General features: G+C 39.3%; 1 protein-coding gene across 2 annotated transcripts in view; it reads right to left on the bottom strand.

The window, feature by feature from the left end:
* Window positions 1-559: 559 nt before the first annotated feature.
* The window catches only part of SLC9A2 (solute carrier family 9 member A2), a 90994-nt gene continuing 74433 nt past the window's right edge, over window positions 560-17120 (bottom strand). For both annotated transcript variants that reach the window (XM_063695674.1, XM_004031535.5), the window contains 7 exons: window positions 16345-16434; window positions 15733-15803; window positions 9650-9811; window positions 8378-8474; window positions 6218-6349; window positions 4956-5046; window positions 560-3104 (listed from right to left, as the gene is read on the bottom strand). In XM_063695674.1, coding sequence (XP_063551744.1) covers window positions 2734-3104; window positions 4956-5046; window positions 6218-6349; window positions 8378-8474; window positions 9650-9811; window positions 15733-15803; window positions 16345-16434 — 1014 coding nt within the window. In that variant the 3' untranslated portion in view covers window positions 560-2733. The remainder of the gene's footprint in view (window positions 3105-4955; window positions 5047-6217; window positions 6350-8377; window positions 8475-9649; window positions 9812-15732; window positions 15804-16344; window positions 16435-17120) is intronic.

Raw genomic sequence — 17120 nt, 5'->3', positions numbered from 1 at the left:
AACACAGTTTGGGCAGTACAGTAAATGCAAAACGTGCTGAGACTCGTACTGTGTTTGTCTACAGTTTTTTATGTAAATCAATACCCTCACCTCCCAGGTAAAACAGTACACCCCACCATAAAGCTGAGCAAAAGCTGAAAGAAATCTCTTCACAGACATTTTGTGAGCATATACACAAAACACATGCTTTTAAAAGTATCAGACTTTGAAGCCAATTTGTAGTTTGCTCATTGACATAACTGTTCCCAACAGTCTCCCCTCAGCATTACATATAAAGTAATAAACCCCGACTTCTCATTTATAGGTAGTTCAAATCAAATTTTGTTACAACCAACACCAAAGACCTATCAAAAATCCACAGTCACATTGGAACTTTGGTTGGATCAAGTGTTGTTTGGACGAAGGAAAGCCTTTACAAAGGGCTAGGGCTCTCTCTACTACAGAAATTTAGATTGTGACAATATTTAGATTGTGAAAATATTTAGTCAATACTCTCCTTCATAATGACTAGTGACTAGAACTTAAGAATTACAAAAAGAGGAAAGTATAGAGAAAAAGCTAAAGTCAAATTTATTTTTATTGCCTTTGTCATTCAACGAACAAGAAAAAATTTAAACTGATGATAATAATTAAGATTTAAGTTTTCCTTTATACATAGTCATCCAAATTCTGTATGGATGAATTACTGAAAGCTGAATTTGGTCTACCTGCTTAACAAGAAGCAATATAAACATTTTCATGTTTTCTCCTTCAGTTCCAGAAAGTTAAACTCTTTATAATAGTTATAAACATAGGAAACTGGGAAAAATTAGGAAATTTATTCTTTAAGGTCACTTTCAATTTCTGTTGCTTTTCAGATTTCATACTGTAGCTTTTCTGAAAACTGATTTTTGGCATTCTCAAAAATCTACATCACATTTCTTGAATCATGTTATTATCATAAAATTTTATGTCAGTTTTAATTTGTGTTAAGCAGAATAAACGTATTTTTATATAAATATTTTCATTTAAAATAGAGATTTTGGCACAGAGTCCTAAGCCTGTAGTTTTCAAATTGCATTCTGTGCTACTTTCCCTGGATCAAGGAATTGTGCTCCTATGAACTTGTACCTTGTGTATCTAACCTTTGCTCTGTCTCATGCTCAACAATCCAGCAGTATTCTAAAACTTTAGAACATGAGAAAAAAGTGTAGATTGACTTCTCCTTGCTAGTGGAGGTGGAGAAGGGGTGGAGAACCACTGCTGAGGATTTTTGTCTTAATATTTTCATGTTCTCCTCCTGATAATACTGTAGGCACTTGAATCCTTTGGGGTATCTTCAGTGGGAAATCAAAGGACTGTGAGTGGCTTCATTTAATTTCTACACTCAGAAATGCAGAGGCGTGTTCCAGTCAAGTTTTAAAGAATTATTTAGAAAAAAAAAAAGGCCAATAAAATCTACAGTTAAGAGATAGAGAATCAAATATTAATCTTGAATGCTTATGTTCCACTTCTTTTCTTTCTGCTGTACTTTTAAAAAGTACTCTAATGAGTAGAATTCAATTTTATGTGAAAATTCTGAGTTACTATATTATCGAATGGGGAGAGGTAACAAATTACAGACTAGTGCAAAACAGTAGGACTCCCACATTCTCCAAAGTGCTTCCTGAATAATATTCAAAACTTGATATCTCATCAACTTGTGAAATGTTAGAATATTGTGTCTACAAACTTTCTTCTTTGTCTGCTTGGAGCCTCTAACCTGGAGGCTCAAAATTCAAACAACACTCTACAGGAAAATTCTACTGAAGCAGGTGATCATAGATCAGCATAGATCACCTGCCTCCTCCTCCTAGTATTGCACAACATAAAACCCACCAGCAAGTTGTAACCAGGTGCTGCCCTGTGGCCCCACTTGCCACATGGACCCTCATGGGTGGAACTTCATCAAAAGCTGCTCCCAAATCTGTCAACACAATAAGCTGGTGGATGTCTGGGCAACCTTTCTCTCTGCACCATTTAAACAAGAAGAAGAAATGGAATTTAGATGTCACCCCCAAACACACAGTAGACAGAGGAACAAGTTAAAAACCAGTAGACTCTCAGTAGTTCATAGGAGTCCTGGGGCCTCCAATCTGCACTGTAGGAGTCAGGCCATTCCTTCTGCATGACATTCCGATTGTTTGCCCAGTTTGAGTCATAAGGTGTCTCTGCTTCCAGTTGTGCTCTTCACTTACCGGCTGCTCCATCGGGTCAGGACAGGGAAAAGCTTCCACCGTGAGCTTAGGAGTCACCCCCGAGCGCCATCCTTCACCCCTGGGAAAGAAAGCTGTTCTCGATACTTTTAGTGCCATTCACTTAACAACTGATTACAGATATACATATTTTTTCATAAATAAAATTTGAAGCATATATGTAATATATTAAAATCTTCACCAACAAGGGTGTGTTAAAAATTTCAAGTTCTGTCATTCAAGTTCAATAAAGGCACACATTACCATTTTTTTTCTTCAGGCCAGCAAATAATACGATTGCTACCCATTAGTCACAAAAGGCATTTTGTGGGACTATTTTTTATTTGATTTTCCTTTTCTTCGGATTTGCCTCATTTATCCGTGGCATGAATCTGTCGCCCTCCAGAAGTATTTAGATGCACAGAGAGTTTTACATGGATTCCACTGTTGCATCAGGTTTCAGAGTGACAAACCACAGCTGTCCTGGGTCTGACACTCAGATCTGCTTTCGCTGCTTCTCTTAAGGCTTCTCACTCCCAAATCGGGCTTTCCGGCTTCCAGGTTCCGATGCCCTCCAGACCAGCCGTGGTGGCGGCTTGGGCGGGATGCCTTCAGTCAAACTGTCTTCCCTCTCTGAGCCAGACTGGTCTTTAGAGAGAAGGGGCTGCTGTAGTAAGCCTGACGTCTGGGTGCCCTTTTCTCTGCTGTGGGGTGTTGGGGGGGTGCTGGGCATATCTCGGCCAGAATCAACATCTACCTCATTCTTCCATTCCATTTTATAGGACTGGGGGGATTTCTTGGAGAACTGTTCTGGCAAGAAGCGCCTGGCTCTGGGCTGCAAATTGAGCACGGTGGTCCCGGCATCTGCGTCTGAGTCGCTGCTATTGCCATCTATCATGGAGCAAAAGACAAGGTGGTCAAGCATTTTAGAGAGAAGGCATTGCAAGTAACTTCAGTACCTTAGTGAGTCAGGCAACTGATACGTCCTGGGGCTCTGGGGAGAGGGGAGGCTAGCAGGCTTATGCTAATTTTAGGTGAGTGGCCTTGTGCATCTTACATAACCCCTGAGAGCACCCATGCCCACAGGTATATATTCATGCTAACTTTGAAGAGCTTACTGTCTGCCAGGCACTGTCCTAAGTCCTTTCAAATGCATTAGCCCATTTTGTCTTCACAATCACCTACTTTACAGATTGGGTAACTAGGTTCAAGAGGTATTTGTAGGTGGTGGAGCTGGGATTCCAACAGAGCCCCTCTGGCAGTAGCAGCTGTGCTCATCTGCCCCACAGTAATGATCCCAGGAGGGCTCAGCCTGGCATCTGGCACATAGTAGGCAGTCTGATAATCACCTGCTATGGAGAAGATTCTTGCCTTGATCTGGAACCTCAAACATGGTTTTGCTGATTTCCTTTACATTTCCACAAGAGGGCCAAAACCCTTTGCAAACAAAGGGAGGAGACAGCTTTGGAAGCAGATTCAGGTGCTAGAGTGCTACGGGTAGGGCAGTGAACAAAATGCTTGTCCAGGAGTTGAGATTCTTGGGAACTGAGAACATGTTTGCTGGTGGGACCACGGGCCACTGTTCTAAATATTCAGTGCTGCCTTGTCTTCTCCCTATTATTCTCACCTCACCCTCCTTCACCACCAGCCATCATTTAGGTTTCCCTCTTCTCAGTTAATTAAATAAACAAGCAAAAAAAAAAAAAAAAAAAAAAAAAAGAGGGGTAATGATTTTTCCATCCCACATTTAAAGAAAATTTTATTTTAGATTCTAGGGGTACATGTGCAGATTCGTTACATGGGTATATTGCATGGTGCTAATGTTTGGGCTTCCAATAATCCCGTCATCCAAGTAGTGAACATAGTACCAATGGGTAATTTTTCAACCCTTGCCCCTTGCCCAGCTCCCTATCTCCCCCCTTTTGAAATCCCAAGTGTTTATTGTTCCCGCCTTTGTGTCCTGTGTATCTAATGTTTAGCTCACACTTGTAAGTGAAAATATATAGTATTTGGTTTCCTATTTCTGCATTAATTCCCTTAGACATCCCACATTTTAATAACATGAAATCGTAATATAGTTCTTCTGGGGTTCACAGACAATGGCTTCGGTGTCTACATGAAGATAACCATCACATTAAAAAGATATTAGACATTATAACAAAGCTTTATAGTTATAGCCAGAATAAATATATGGCTGCTTTCATGAAAATATATTAGAATTACTGTAACAATTTAATTACTTAAACATTTGCAGACTTACAACTTTCTGTTTACCTGCCCTTGAGCCCCATGATGACAATATTTGCTGGAAAATAACTGATTGGATTCTTTAGAATCTGCACAGAATGCCATTCCAAAAGGTTGCAATGCGGATTAAAATTCACCCAGTTATTATTTTAGATTTGCAAACTCTTGAACTCATTCTTTTTTTTAATTATTATTATACTTTAAGTTTTAGGATACATGTGCACAATGTGCAGGTTTGTTACATATGTATCCATGTGCCATGTTGGTGTGCTGCACCCATGAACTCGCCATTTACATTAGGTATATCTCTTAATGCTATCCCTCCCCTCTCCCCCGACCCCACAACAGGCCCCGGTGTGTGATGTTCCCCTTCCTGTGTCCGAGTGTTCTCACTGGAACTCATTCTTAATGAAGAAAAATAATAGGAAAATTTGTCTAGTTTATAAACATTGGCAAATAAATTTAAAATTTTTCTGCTCCAACTATATTCATTACCTGCAATAGAAATAGTCCTCCTCTTTTGTAGCTTTTCTGGAAGCTTCGTATTTTTAGGTAAGGATAAATATCGGGAGGTTGAAGTGGAAGCCTGTAAAAGAAATATAAAATCTTACTTAAACTATACAAATGGCACTTATTGTATATTAAAGATTAAAAATTGTATGGCAAAACTTCATGTTAAAAATCAGAATTTTAATTTCTGATTCCAAAATTACTTTGTGAGGGGCTGTAACTATTATAACTTGAAATAATTAAATCCCTTCCAAAATGGAATGGAGATCTCTACAAAGGGAAATAGAAATAAGTGGGAAATAAATTAGAAACAAATATGAAAACCACTGGGTCTTCTCAAAGAAAAGCTACTGAAACATCTATGTATAAAAGTTCTGCCAGAAAGACTTAGAACCTACATGTATGGGGAAGAAGATACGTTTACAATATATATATGTAAGGTGTTTTTTTTTCACTTTAATATATCTTAAAAATGATATTAATAGAACAAAAAGTATTACTACAGCTAATTTACTGGCATTTCAAATACCGCAGTCGCTAGTGTTTTAAATTAACTTTTAATTAACACTGCTACATTTTACACATAAAATAACTCCTTGTTCACATATAACCATTTTGATTTCTGACAACCCAATATAGGATATTATTAAAAATAAGCCTCAATTCTTGCTATGTGAAACCAATATATCACAATGTTATTATTATTGTTATTATTGAGAAGGAGTCTCGCTCTGTCATCCAGGCTGGAGTGCAGTGGCCCAATCTCAGCTCACTGCAATCTCCACCTCCCAGGTTCAAGCGATTCTTCTGTCTCAGTCTCCCAAGAAGCTGGGATTACAAGCGCACACCACCATATCCAGCTAATTTTTTTTTTTTGTATTTTAGTAGAGACGGGGTTTCACCATGTTGCCTAGGCTGGTCTGGAACTCCTGAGCTCAGGCAATCCACCTGCCTCGGCTTCGGCTTCCCAAAGTGCTGGCATTTACAGGTGTGAGCCACCACGCCCGGCCCACAATATTGCTTTTAAATGGCTTTCCTTATCTATTGACAGTTCCTTGAACCAGCGGCAATGCTGGCCACAATACCTGTGAACACTCACTTCCCCCAGCCACCCCAGCCTTCCTGCAGCTCCTCAGAGAACTGTCAACAGCCACTTGATCTGCAGAGCTGATGATACCATCAGCTGATCAATGGAATAGCTGTCGGCTCCACCCCTGGAAGTCTCCTAGAGGCGCACACTCAGTTACCCTGTGTTCTCGATTCAAGCTGCTGTCCTTCCTAATGCTTTCTCGCAAACTGTGCCGCCGGCGAATCAGAATCTCCTTGGCTTGTCTCTCACTTGTGTCGGCTGTCAGACTGTGTCTGTTGTAGGATAAAGTCTGAAATAAAAACATATAGAGGACATTAAAAAAACAAAAACAAAAACCTGATCATTTCCCCAGAAATTCCAAGATTTACCACATTTCTTTGGATCTGCATCTCAGCTAAGCACTTATAACTTCTGTGCAGAGCAAAAAATTAAATTAAGAGTATAAAAGTTAACAGTCTTCAGATCTTCAAAGAATTTATATTTTCTTTTCATTTTGTGTTTTTTTCTTTTTCTCTTTTTTAGAGTTGGGGTCTTGATCTGTCACTCAGGCTGGAATGCAGTGGCACTCATAACTCACTGCAGCTCAAGCAACTTTCCCACCTCAGGCTTCCAAGTTGGTATTACAGGTATGTGCCACATAGTTCATCCTTTAATAAAAGTCAGATCATAAGGTTTGTTTTTCATTGAAAAGTGTGATTTTCATAAATGAGAAAAAATGATTGATTTTATCAAGTGCCATGTCTACCTTGAAGCCTCTTGTAGGTATTTAGCCATCATGAATATCTGGAAATAAAATACAAGCCACCATCCTACAGTCTGTTTTGAAAAGGAATTACTGACATTAAAAACAAACCACTTTGAACCACTTGGTGGTGCCATGCCCTTCTGATTAACTTCAGAACATTCCCTTTTTTCAACTGGGTTGTTACATGAAGAGAGCTGGTGACACTCCCCACAATGATTACATCCCAGTATTTGAAAAGTAAAATTTCTAAACTAGGGCTGTACATGGCATCCACTTTTAGTTTTATAGGCTATATAGAAACGTGTTTCCTAAAATAAATCATAAATAATAATTAAATTCATTTCTGATAGAATAAACATGTACTTCTTGGGAATATCCCTGTGTCCAGAAATATATTAGGTTCTATTGAGAGATGCAAACATAACACAGAACAAGGCTTCATTCCTGCCTTGAGGAGTTTACCATCTCATTGAGCATCTAAGGCTAACAAAATTATACAAAATCATGGAAATAAGTGCTGTAACTACATGGTACAGTATAAGCTCCAGGTGCTATTCCATTTAACCACAAGGATGGGAATAATATGGTGGCTGTTGGGGGAGCCTTAAAAACTGGAGGCTTTGGACCAGCTGACAGGAGGGTGTGAGATGCTCCCAGGGGACAGCAAGAAAGCTACCTGGGCCAAAGAACAAAAACAGAACCTCTCACTCCCTGGGTGTTTCAGGGAGCAGATGGGTGAGGGAGATGTGGAAATATGGTTGGATAAAGTGGAACTTGGAAATAGAGTCCAAATTTTCAACGAATAGTTTAGCTTGGGAGCCACAACTATTGTTTTGTTTCATTTTAAATTAAAAGGTACTGTAGGAAAAAGGGTCAGGTAAGAGTCACGTGGATGAAATGGGGACACCTTATGGGGACACCAGCTAAGAAGCTGCTGAAACAGCCCCCACATGAGCAAGGAGGACTCCTGACAAGCTGTGTGGCCCGTGTGCCACTTCACCTCCCTGTGCCTCAATTTCTTTATCTGTGAAATGGCGACAACAGTATCACCTACCACTCATTGGAGGATTAAATGAGTTAATGCATGCAACACACTGAAATGGGGCTTGGAAAACTGAGGACACTCTCTACTCTGTAGCTGTGTTGTTAGCAAATTATTAGAATAAGGTGCTAACAATGGAAACGAAGTGAAAGAAGTGGCTCAGAAGAGAAGAAACTATAGCACTTTATAAATAACAAGGAGGGTGAGATCCATTTTTAAAGTCTAAGCTATAAAACTATTTCTTTCAAACAAACAGCAATCAATTCATTTCTTTAAAATTAGTCAACGTGTATTTCTTTATATCCAAGCCCACAGCAGCAGAACTCCCAGGGGACCCCAAGGCTTCAGCCATGGTGTCCAGGAGGATAGTAGGACCCTGAAGAGGGATGGAGAGAAGCAGGAGAGAAGATGCCCAGCATGGGACCTGCTGAGCCCAGTGTCAAGGTGCAGCCTCCAGTTACAGCACAAAACCAGAAGGCATCCTGTTAGCCAAAGGTAAGTAAATATTTTGCTACATAAATTATTCTTACTCGCTGACGGATTTGATAGAGATTTCTTGATAAGAGTTCTCGAATTTCATCAGTTTCACTGGACGTGACCTTCCTTATTTTTTCTTCACGACAATCACTGTGAAAGTTTAGAAAAAGAATATTTTACCTTTCAACAAATATTAGAATCATTGATTTTCTTCCTTAGAGATATAAGTATTTAAGACGAGTCTTAATTTGTAAAAATAGCACTTAGGGATTATTCAGTAACTTAAAATAATTCCAAATTCTGTAACTCTTATTTCAGTTTCAAAATCATTCATGGCAAGTTTAACAATTCACAAGTTTTCAGAATCTATTCATGTCATTATGTTTTCAGGGAAGAAAAACTACAATGGCTTATAATGCTACCACACTTTATTATTTCTAACACTCCATAAATAAAGTAAAATAGAATAGTTTTCTCCAACAGAAACCTAATTGACTTCAATTTACCATTAAGTTTTCATATTTTAAAAACCTCATCATAAATATTTGCAAACACACCATTTATAACATGTATGTATATCCAGTCAATCCTCATTTGTGGGTTCCATAATCATGAATTCACCTCACCTACTTGCTAATATTGATTTATAAACCCAATATCAGAATTTCAGTATTTTTGCAGTTATTCTCAGACATACGGAGAGTGACAAAAAATTTGAGTCACTTGACACACTTTCCCTAAAGATGTTGAACAAGGAGACATCTGCTTTCTTGTTTCCACTCTCATACTATAAATAATGTCCTTCTCACAGTCTATTTAGTGACATGTTTTTTTAATATTTTTATGTTATTTATTGGTGGTTCTGCTGCTTTAAATGGCCCCCAGGCATTGCTGAAGTGCTGTCTAGAGTTCCCAAGCACAAGAACCCTGTGATGTGCCTTATGGAGAAAATGTGTTAACTAAGCTTGATCATACATGAATTTATAGTGTTCTTGACCATGAATTCAATGTTAATGAATTAGCGATATATAGTAAATAAGGTGTCTGTAAACATAAACATACATAAAATAGGTTACATATTGATTGGCTGATGAAAATTTTGTGACCACAGGCTCAAAGGAACCTAACCTTGTATGTCCCCATAGAAAAATGATTCAGTATTTGCAGCTGGGCGCGGTGGCTCATGCCTGTAATCCCAGCACTTTGGGAGGCCAAGGGGGGCGGATCAATTAATAATAATTTTTTTAAAATTATTATTACTAGTTTCAAAATACTATCAATGCCTATTTAACAATACTAGCTTTTATTTGCAAGACCATACTTACTTTAGAGATGCAAATGTAGGGACAGTACTTATCATCCCAGTCTCTGCCATCTCAATGGCGTGTTTTATTTCAAGCTTTTTATATAAAGATACAATACTTGACTTTGGTTGGTTTTCCCGAATCAAAAGCTTCCGCAGATATTTATCATCAAACTTCTTAAACCTGTAAATAAAGAAATTTTCAATAAATTAATACTGGATTGACTAAGAAAATAGTTGTTGTTTTTAACCAATGAAGTCATTTCTGCCATTCCCAGGAAAATACTTAGTAGCAGCATTTAGCTAATCTGGTCATTATATATATTTAGTATGTGCCTACCTGTATATATGTGTATGTGTATATATGTATATATGTGCATGCGTATGTATATGTATGTGTATGTATACATATGTATATATACATACACATACACATATATGTATATATGACACATACTGCTACATTTTTGTATATGACCCTGATGCACATAAATCTAGTATTCATTAATTACAGATTAAAATACATGTTTCTCTCTTTACCATTTCTCTACTTCTGCTTTTAGTGAAATTGCTCAGAAACGTTATCACTGTTTGTTTTCCCCAATTCCTCTCCTCTGATTCTCTCTTGAACATTCACATTGCCTCAGTACTCCATTAAAGCTACTCTTATCAAAGTGGTCTCTGAACCTCATGATATAACTGCAATGGGCAATTATGAATCCTCATCTTTCCTGCCCTCACTTGTGTAAACTATTGTCTTCATTTGGCTTCCAGGACACCACCCTGGGGTACCCCAACCTCTTTCTCACCCTCTCTCTCAGTTTTGTTTTCTTCTTTTGACCTGTTAATGTAGGAGTGCCCTGGGCCTCGGTTCTTAATCCTCTTTCATACCGCCACTCACTCCCGTCACCATCTTGCCCAGTCTCCTAGCTTTTAATAGCATCTCTATGCCAATGACCCCCACATTTGTATCTCCAGCTCTAACCTCTCGGCCAAACCCCAGATATGAGCTTTTGGCTACTTACTCAACATCTGCAGTTGGATATCTATGGGGCATCTCAAATTTAACATATTCAAACTCAACTGATATTCTGCCAGAGTCCTCCCATCTCAGCAAATGATGACTCCACCAGGTCAAAAATCCTGGTGTCATCTGGATTCTTCTACTTTTCTCATGTTCTATGTTATGGGCTGAATTGTGTCCCGCCAAAAATTCATATGTTAAAGTCTAATCCCCGGTAGCTCAGACTATGACCACATTTGAAGATCTAGTGTTTACAGAAGTGATTAAGTTGAGGTCATCAAAATGGGCCCAAATCCAAAATGACTGGTGTACTTATAAAAAGAAGAGATTTGGATTCCAAAACATACAGAGAGAAGGAAGATGATGTGAAGAGGCAGGGAGAAGACAGCCATCTACAAGCCAAGCAGAAGGGCATAGAACAGAACCTTCCCTCGTGGCCCTCAGAAGAAATGAGCCCTGCTGACACCTTGCTGTCTGACTTCTAGCCCCCAGGATTATGAGACAATTCATTTCTGTTGAGCCACTCCATCTGTGGTACTTTGGTTATGGCAGCCCTAGCAGACTAGTACTCCAAATCTTTGCGCCATCAGCAATTTCTGTTGGTTCCACATCAAAATACATACAAAATCCAGCCATCTCCCACCTCATCTAATGCTATCGCCCAGGTCCAAGACATCATTCTCTCTCGGATTCTTGTAGTGAGCACCAAATTGGCGTTCCTGCTTCCACCATTGCATTCCTACAGAAGGCCAAATGCTCCCGTTAAAATATGTCTAACGATGTAACTGTTCTGCATCTTCCTTGGGTACAAGTACAATGGCCTGTGACTTCCTACACAATCTGGATCTGGCCCTCTTGGTACTGTGCCCCTCTTCCTTAGCTGCAGCGTCACTGGTGTCCTTCCTATCTTAAAGACTTACCAGCAGTGCTCCCATGTCTGAGTCTTTATACTTACTATTCCTTCTACTAGGAATCCTTTTCCCCCAGATACCTTCAGGGCTCACTTTTTACACTTCTTTTAAGTCTTTCCTTGACAATCATTTTCTCACAAGTGCCCTTCCTATCCATCCTGTTAGAATTGCACACAACCTTCCTCCCCCAGCAGTCCCCATCTCACTGCCCAGATGTATTTTTCCCCATAGTAGTTATCACTTTCTAGCATGACATACAATTTACTCGTCTTACTTCCTGTCTCCTAGCACAGAATGTAATGTCTACATGGGCAGAGATTTTTTTTTTTTCTGTGTCACCAGTGCCTGGCACACTATAAGCACGTGTGGTAGAATGAATCATTTGGTCCCAAGTCCTCCCTGTATCCACACCCTCTGCCATATTACTTGGCAATGACCTTCCACCACGGCATAGATGACTTGCTTTGCCCTGTTCCTTGCCAGCATGCTCAATAATGTTCCTTGCTTTGGTCAGTGGGCTATTAGCAGACACAATGAAAGAAACAGTGGCTTAACCTGGGCTTGCACATGGAGGCTTACCTCTTGTGCTTCAACAATCACTATTAGAAGGATATGCAGAGTGGCTCCTTAGTCCGAGGACAAAGGTGACTGTCACAAGGAGCAGAGTCACCTCACCCCAGTCACACCAGATAGGTCTAGCCAGAATCAGCTGGCAGCCAGCCAACCCACTGGAGCACGTGAACAAGCCTGGCCCCAACTGGCCAAGCCCAACCCCAATCAGCCTCTTGACTCACGCACTTTAATAATAATGACGTGTTCTGAGCAGCTGAGTTTTGGGGATGGTTTGTTACACAACATTATTATGCCAATATATAAGTGAAGCAGCATGCAATAAATATTTGTTGAGAAAGAAATAAGTGTACTACGTGATCACCACAAGCCCAAGGAGGTTTATAGACACACCTGTGCCATGAAAGGAATCGATGTTAACCTACATTCTTGTTGATAGTCCTTTGTTCTAAATACTAGAGGGCTCTGAATAATTAAAGAAGAGCCATCCTGAATGTGCTTGGTTTTTGGCTGGTCACTACACTAAAGACTGGGTTTACTTTTTTCTACTTTTAATTGGAGTTTTATGTTAGGTCCATTGGACCAGGACTCCTGACAGCAACACATCTTTTAAAACTTCTTTTATTATTATTGTTGTTTTAGCTTTTCACTAGAGAGAGTAAAAGGAAGAACAAGCACCAAGAACAATGGCATCTGCTCTATTTCATGTAGGGATAGTGCGTTTTCCTTGCTTCATTTCTACACCTTTCATTTCTCTGCTAAGCTACACATAGGCACTCTATTTCACCATCATTACACTGCTTGTGCCAAGAGTGAGAAGGGTCCCTACTGTATCACCCTTCGTTTCATTCTCAAAGAATCAAATGCCTCAAGAATTCTCTGGCAGAACCACTGGAAATCCACAGCATAAGGATTCCAGAGAAAAGGGAAGACACCCAACATGCCTGAAACAATCGCTTCTTTTTGATGCTGATTTTCAGTAACATTGACAATCACCAAGGATGTGATCTCAGCAGAACACAGTTTTAAGATGTCTTGTGTCAGCACCACATCCCCCAGCACCCACTTCCCTGGTCTACCTGTGATATATAGCAGCTATGATGTCTATGACGCTGTATATCATAGGTAGAGCAGGGAAGTAGGTGCGGGGGGATGTGGTGCTGAAACTTTGAAATTTTCCTGGAAAAATAGTTGTGCGTGGAAATATATCAGTACTTACAAAATTATTAAAAGAAGTGTATCCACTGCAGTGGCAAATGCTAGCCATGTAACATTACCTTTCAGGCATGGAGCAAGGTTGGCTCTCCCATCTTTAGGACTTACAGCCAATTAGTCTGGCAGCCTTTGGATGTGTGCCTAGGGCAGATTCATGGACTCCAAAGATAATGTCTCTGCCTGAAAGACAGACGTAGCCAGACTTTCTCTGACATTTCTTCTCCTGAGTTCCAGGCCAAACCCAAGTGACCACAGCATCTACCTCTTCTGACAGTGCCCCAGGACCAGGTGGCCTCATTACTGTGTGAGGCCAATCTATATTCCCCCATTTGGGAGGCAGAGGAGCACTAGATATCTTGAACCTAACACTCACTTTGGAAAGGGAACCAGCTGTTCTGGGTTACGCCTCTCATATGTCATATCAGAAAAGTACTGAGGGGATGCTAGGGAAAGGGAGGAAAGTGGTCGAGTTGAAAGGAACAAGGTAGGCAGAAAATAGGCATTGTTATGAAAACAGTGGAGAAGAGAGGCAAAAAGGTCTGTTCTACTGGCTTAGCACAGATGGGGACTCCCTCATGCTAGGAATGTCCCAGAGTCATAGGGCAGATGTATAGGATCTCTGGTCTACCACCTGCCTCCAGAAAAGGGAATACTTGCCCTGAGAAATGGCCATTTAAAAAATAGTTTTACAATGGAGAATATAATTTGCTTAATTTTATTACCTTGTGTTCCCATGTAGCTAATTGGGCATGCTCTCCATACAAACAAAATTTTTTTCCTTTCATTATATGGTAAGGCTGAGTCCCAGGGCCCTGTCTACATTAGTAAACAGTGTTGTAAAGCTTGTAAAGGTTGTTCTAGCACTGAAAGTCTTTGTCACTCATTATATTCCCTAATGGTCTCTCTCTCACACACCCATATATACACACACACAGGAGTCTGCTTGCTGTGTGACTGTTTTGTTGTGTCTATAATACTACAGAATTTCAGAGGCCTGAGTCTATGGCTTATACTTCTTATGTAGCCCAACATTATGCCAGCATATATGAGCAAACAGGAAACACTAAAAAATTCCCTTGTGTTAAGTTGCAGACATTGGTCGGTTGGTCAATTTCATGTAAATTAGCAGTGGAGGGAAAAAAAATTCTGTTAGCAAGTTAGGAAAAATAAAACAAGAGGGATCTACAAAATATAGTTTAAAACCTGTTCTTCTGTCTTCAGGGATTAGCTTAAATGCTGCCTTCCAAAGTCTCGCCTAGCCAGTGATATGCTAATAAATGTTTAACAAATTTCTCTATGAAAAAAAAGGGCCTTGATTTGTAGCATTTGTCAGTTCCATGATATAAGCCCTGATTCAAGCAACCACTCTGGACGGTGCCAAATGTGCAGTCAGGAAGAGAGGTACATGATGAGCTCCCACTAGCAAGTGGGGACTGGCTCCTGTACCCCACTGCTCCTAGCTCTGCTGTCAGAATTGAACCAAGCTTCTTGACCCATAATGCTGTTTCTCAGTTTATATTAAAGCATGCATCTAATTCTGCCTGTCTGGTCTACCTTTTCCACTTCAACTTTAAGATCCTTGAAGACCAGTATTGAATTGTATTTATCTAACACAGAGCCTTTTACAGAATGGTAAACTCTGTGTGCCTGTAGGTATGTGCATTTATATAAATGTATGTAATTTTTCAGATAATTTTAGCCTTTTATATATATATTTTATATATATATATATATATATGTATACGTTATTTCTGCTCATCTGTTTACATCCTTAGATGGTCTGAATCTCTGCATTTGACAAAGTCTCCCACCATGTGTGGCAAAAGGGATAGTAATGGAAGCCCTAGTTTTCAGCCAAATAGATTGCATTCCTCAGCCTGCTTTGCAGACAGGAATGGCCATATGACTGAGTCCAAGCCAATGATCAGAAGAATCATATGGCAGCTTCTGATGGTTTCAGTTAGAAGGCAGCTATTAATAACACATATGCTTTGTCTGCTCATCATCTTTCATCCTTCTTGCTGCCTCTAATGGCTAATATTGATGCAGCCATTGTGGTTGAAGAGGCAAACTTGGAAATGAAGGCTACTCTTAGTGGATCGACTAGACAGAGAGTCCTCGGACCCTGGGGAGTCTTGGAGTAAACCTCATCTGTTAAACCTAAATTGCCTATCTCTGGCTATTTACAGAAGAGGGAAATAAGCTTTTACCTTGTTTAAGCTACTATTATTCCACATCTCTGTTATAGCTGAACTTTATCTTAGAGGACATACTATGGTACAACACAGGAAAGATTTCCAATTAAAAAATAATACAAATCAGTAAGTCCTGCTTTCAGAATGACCCTGGGCCACTTCATAACCCAATGGCATAAGACCTTCTTACTTGTCTCTCCAAAAGTTGTGACCCCAATGTCCACAAACATCTTCAATTCCAGTCTTCACATGATCAAACAACTAAAACAGAAAAAGCAGGCAAATTGATTAGTCTTTACCTGAAATCAATAATTTTCACTCTACTTGTATCATTTCTAAACTCCAAAGACCTTCGTGGCTTTTGCTTCTTATTTGTTTATTATTTATTACCAAAAGCAATAAAACAGTTCATTTTCAAACAAACTGATGACATGTTTGTCACATCAGTATTAGGTAAGTCTTCGATTATTTTGCTCACCTATAACAGTTTGTTAATAATTTTGAAAAGTATGAAATATGGTAATAATTTCCCAGTAGGAACATTTCCAGGCTGAAGGAAGTAAAAAGAGGGGACTTCTTGTCTCTCTACTCATGCAGGAGTTTAGTAAGCTAACCTGGAGAAGTTACCGTGGGGCCATATCTATTCTATACTCCCCCAGCAAATACCTTCTTCAGGCCCTCCTCCCTCTCACCCTGCCATTCCCTTCTTCTTCAGGAAATGGACAACGTGGTACCAAGCTGTTTGACTGATTCAAATATTTTTCCTTTATCATTAAAATTATTACACTCTCTTAACACCTACCCGACAATAGATTTCTTCACTGACAGCTTGTTGTTTCTTATTGGATCTCTTGACATCAAGAAACTCCACCAGTGGTCGAATAGTTATTCCCTGAACAGGAAACACAATTTAAGCATTTCATATATATTTATACAATTTATAAATTGTTTAATATAAAAATTTTAATATAAATTTTTTATAAACTACATTTTAATATTCAAGGGTAACTTCTCCTAAGCTTTGATAAGTAATGACAAAAGATATTTGGCTACCAAGATTTAACACAGTAAATGTAACTTTTTGTTAATTTTTCTTTCTTTTCAAATAGCTGGCATATTTTAAAAGGACCATGTCCTAACAAAAACAAAGACAAAATGGAAGAAGCAGAGAAAGTAATTACACAAAATAATAAAGTAGGCCAGGTGCAGTGGCTTATGTCTGTAATCCCAGCACTTTGGGAGGCCGAGGTGGACAGATCACTTGGGGCCAGGAGTTCAAGATCAGCCTGGGCAACATAGTGAAACACCCTCTCTATCAAAATAATAATAATAGTAATAATAATAAAGTATTATGCAGTTCAGAGGAATCACCTACTTGTTGTATTATCCATAGAAAACTTATCAATGACTCCTTCATTTGTTCATTTATTAAAACAATTTTCACTGAGTTTCTACTGCACACATATCAGGGTCTTGGGCATTTGGAACCCAATGGTGAATAGTTAAGGACCTGGGTTCTAGGACTTTGCAGTCTTATACAAAGTCAGATACTTCCGAAAACAGTTACAAAGTAAGCAG

Source organism: Gorilla gorilla, chromosome 12 (genome assembly GCF_029281585.2).
Source record: "Gorilla gorilla gorilla isolate KB3781 chromosome 12, NHGRI_mGorGor1-v2.1_pri, whole genome shotgun sequence".
Taxonomy (NCBI): Eukaryota; Metazoa; Chordata; class Mammalia; order Primates; family Hominidae; genus Gorilla; species Gorilla gorilla.
This window is presented reverse-complemented; position numbering and strand designations above follow the sequence as displayed.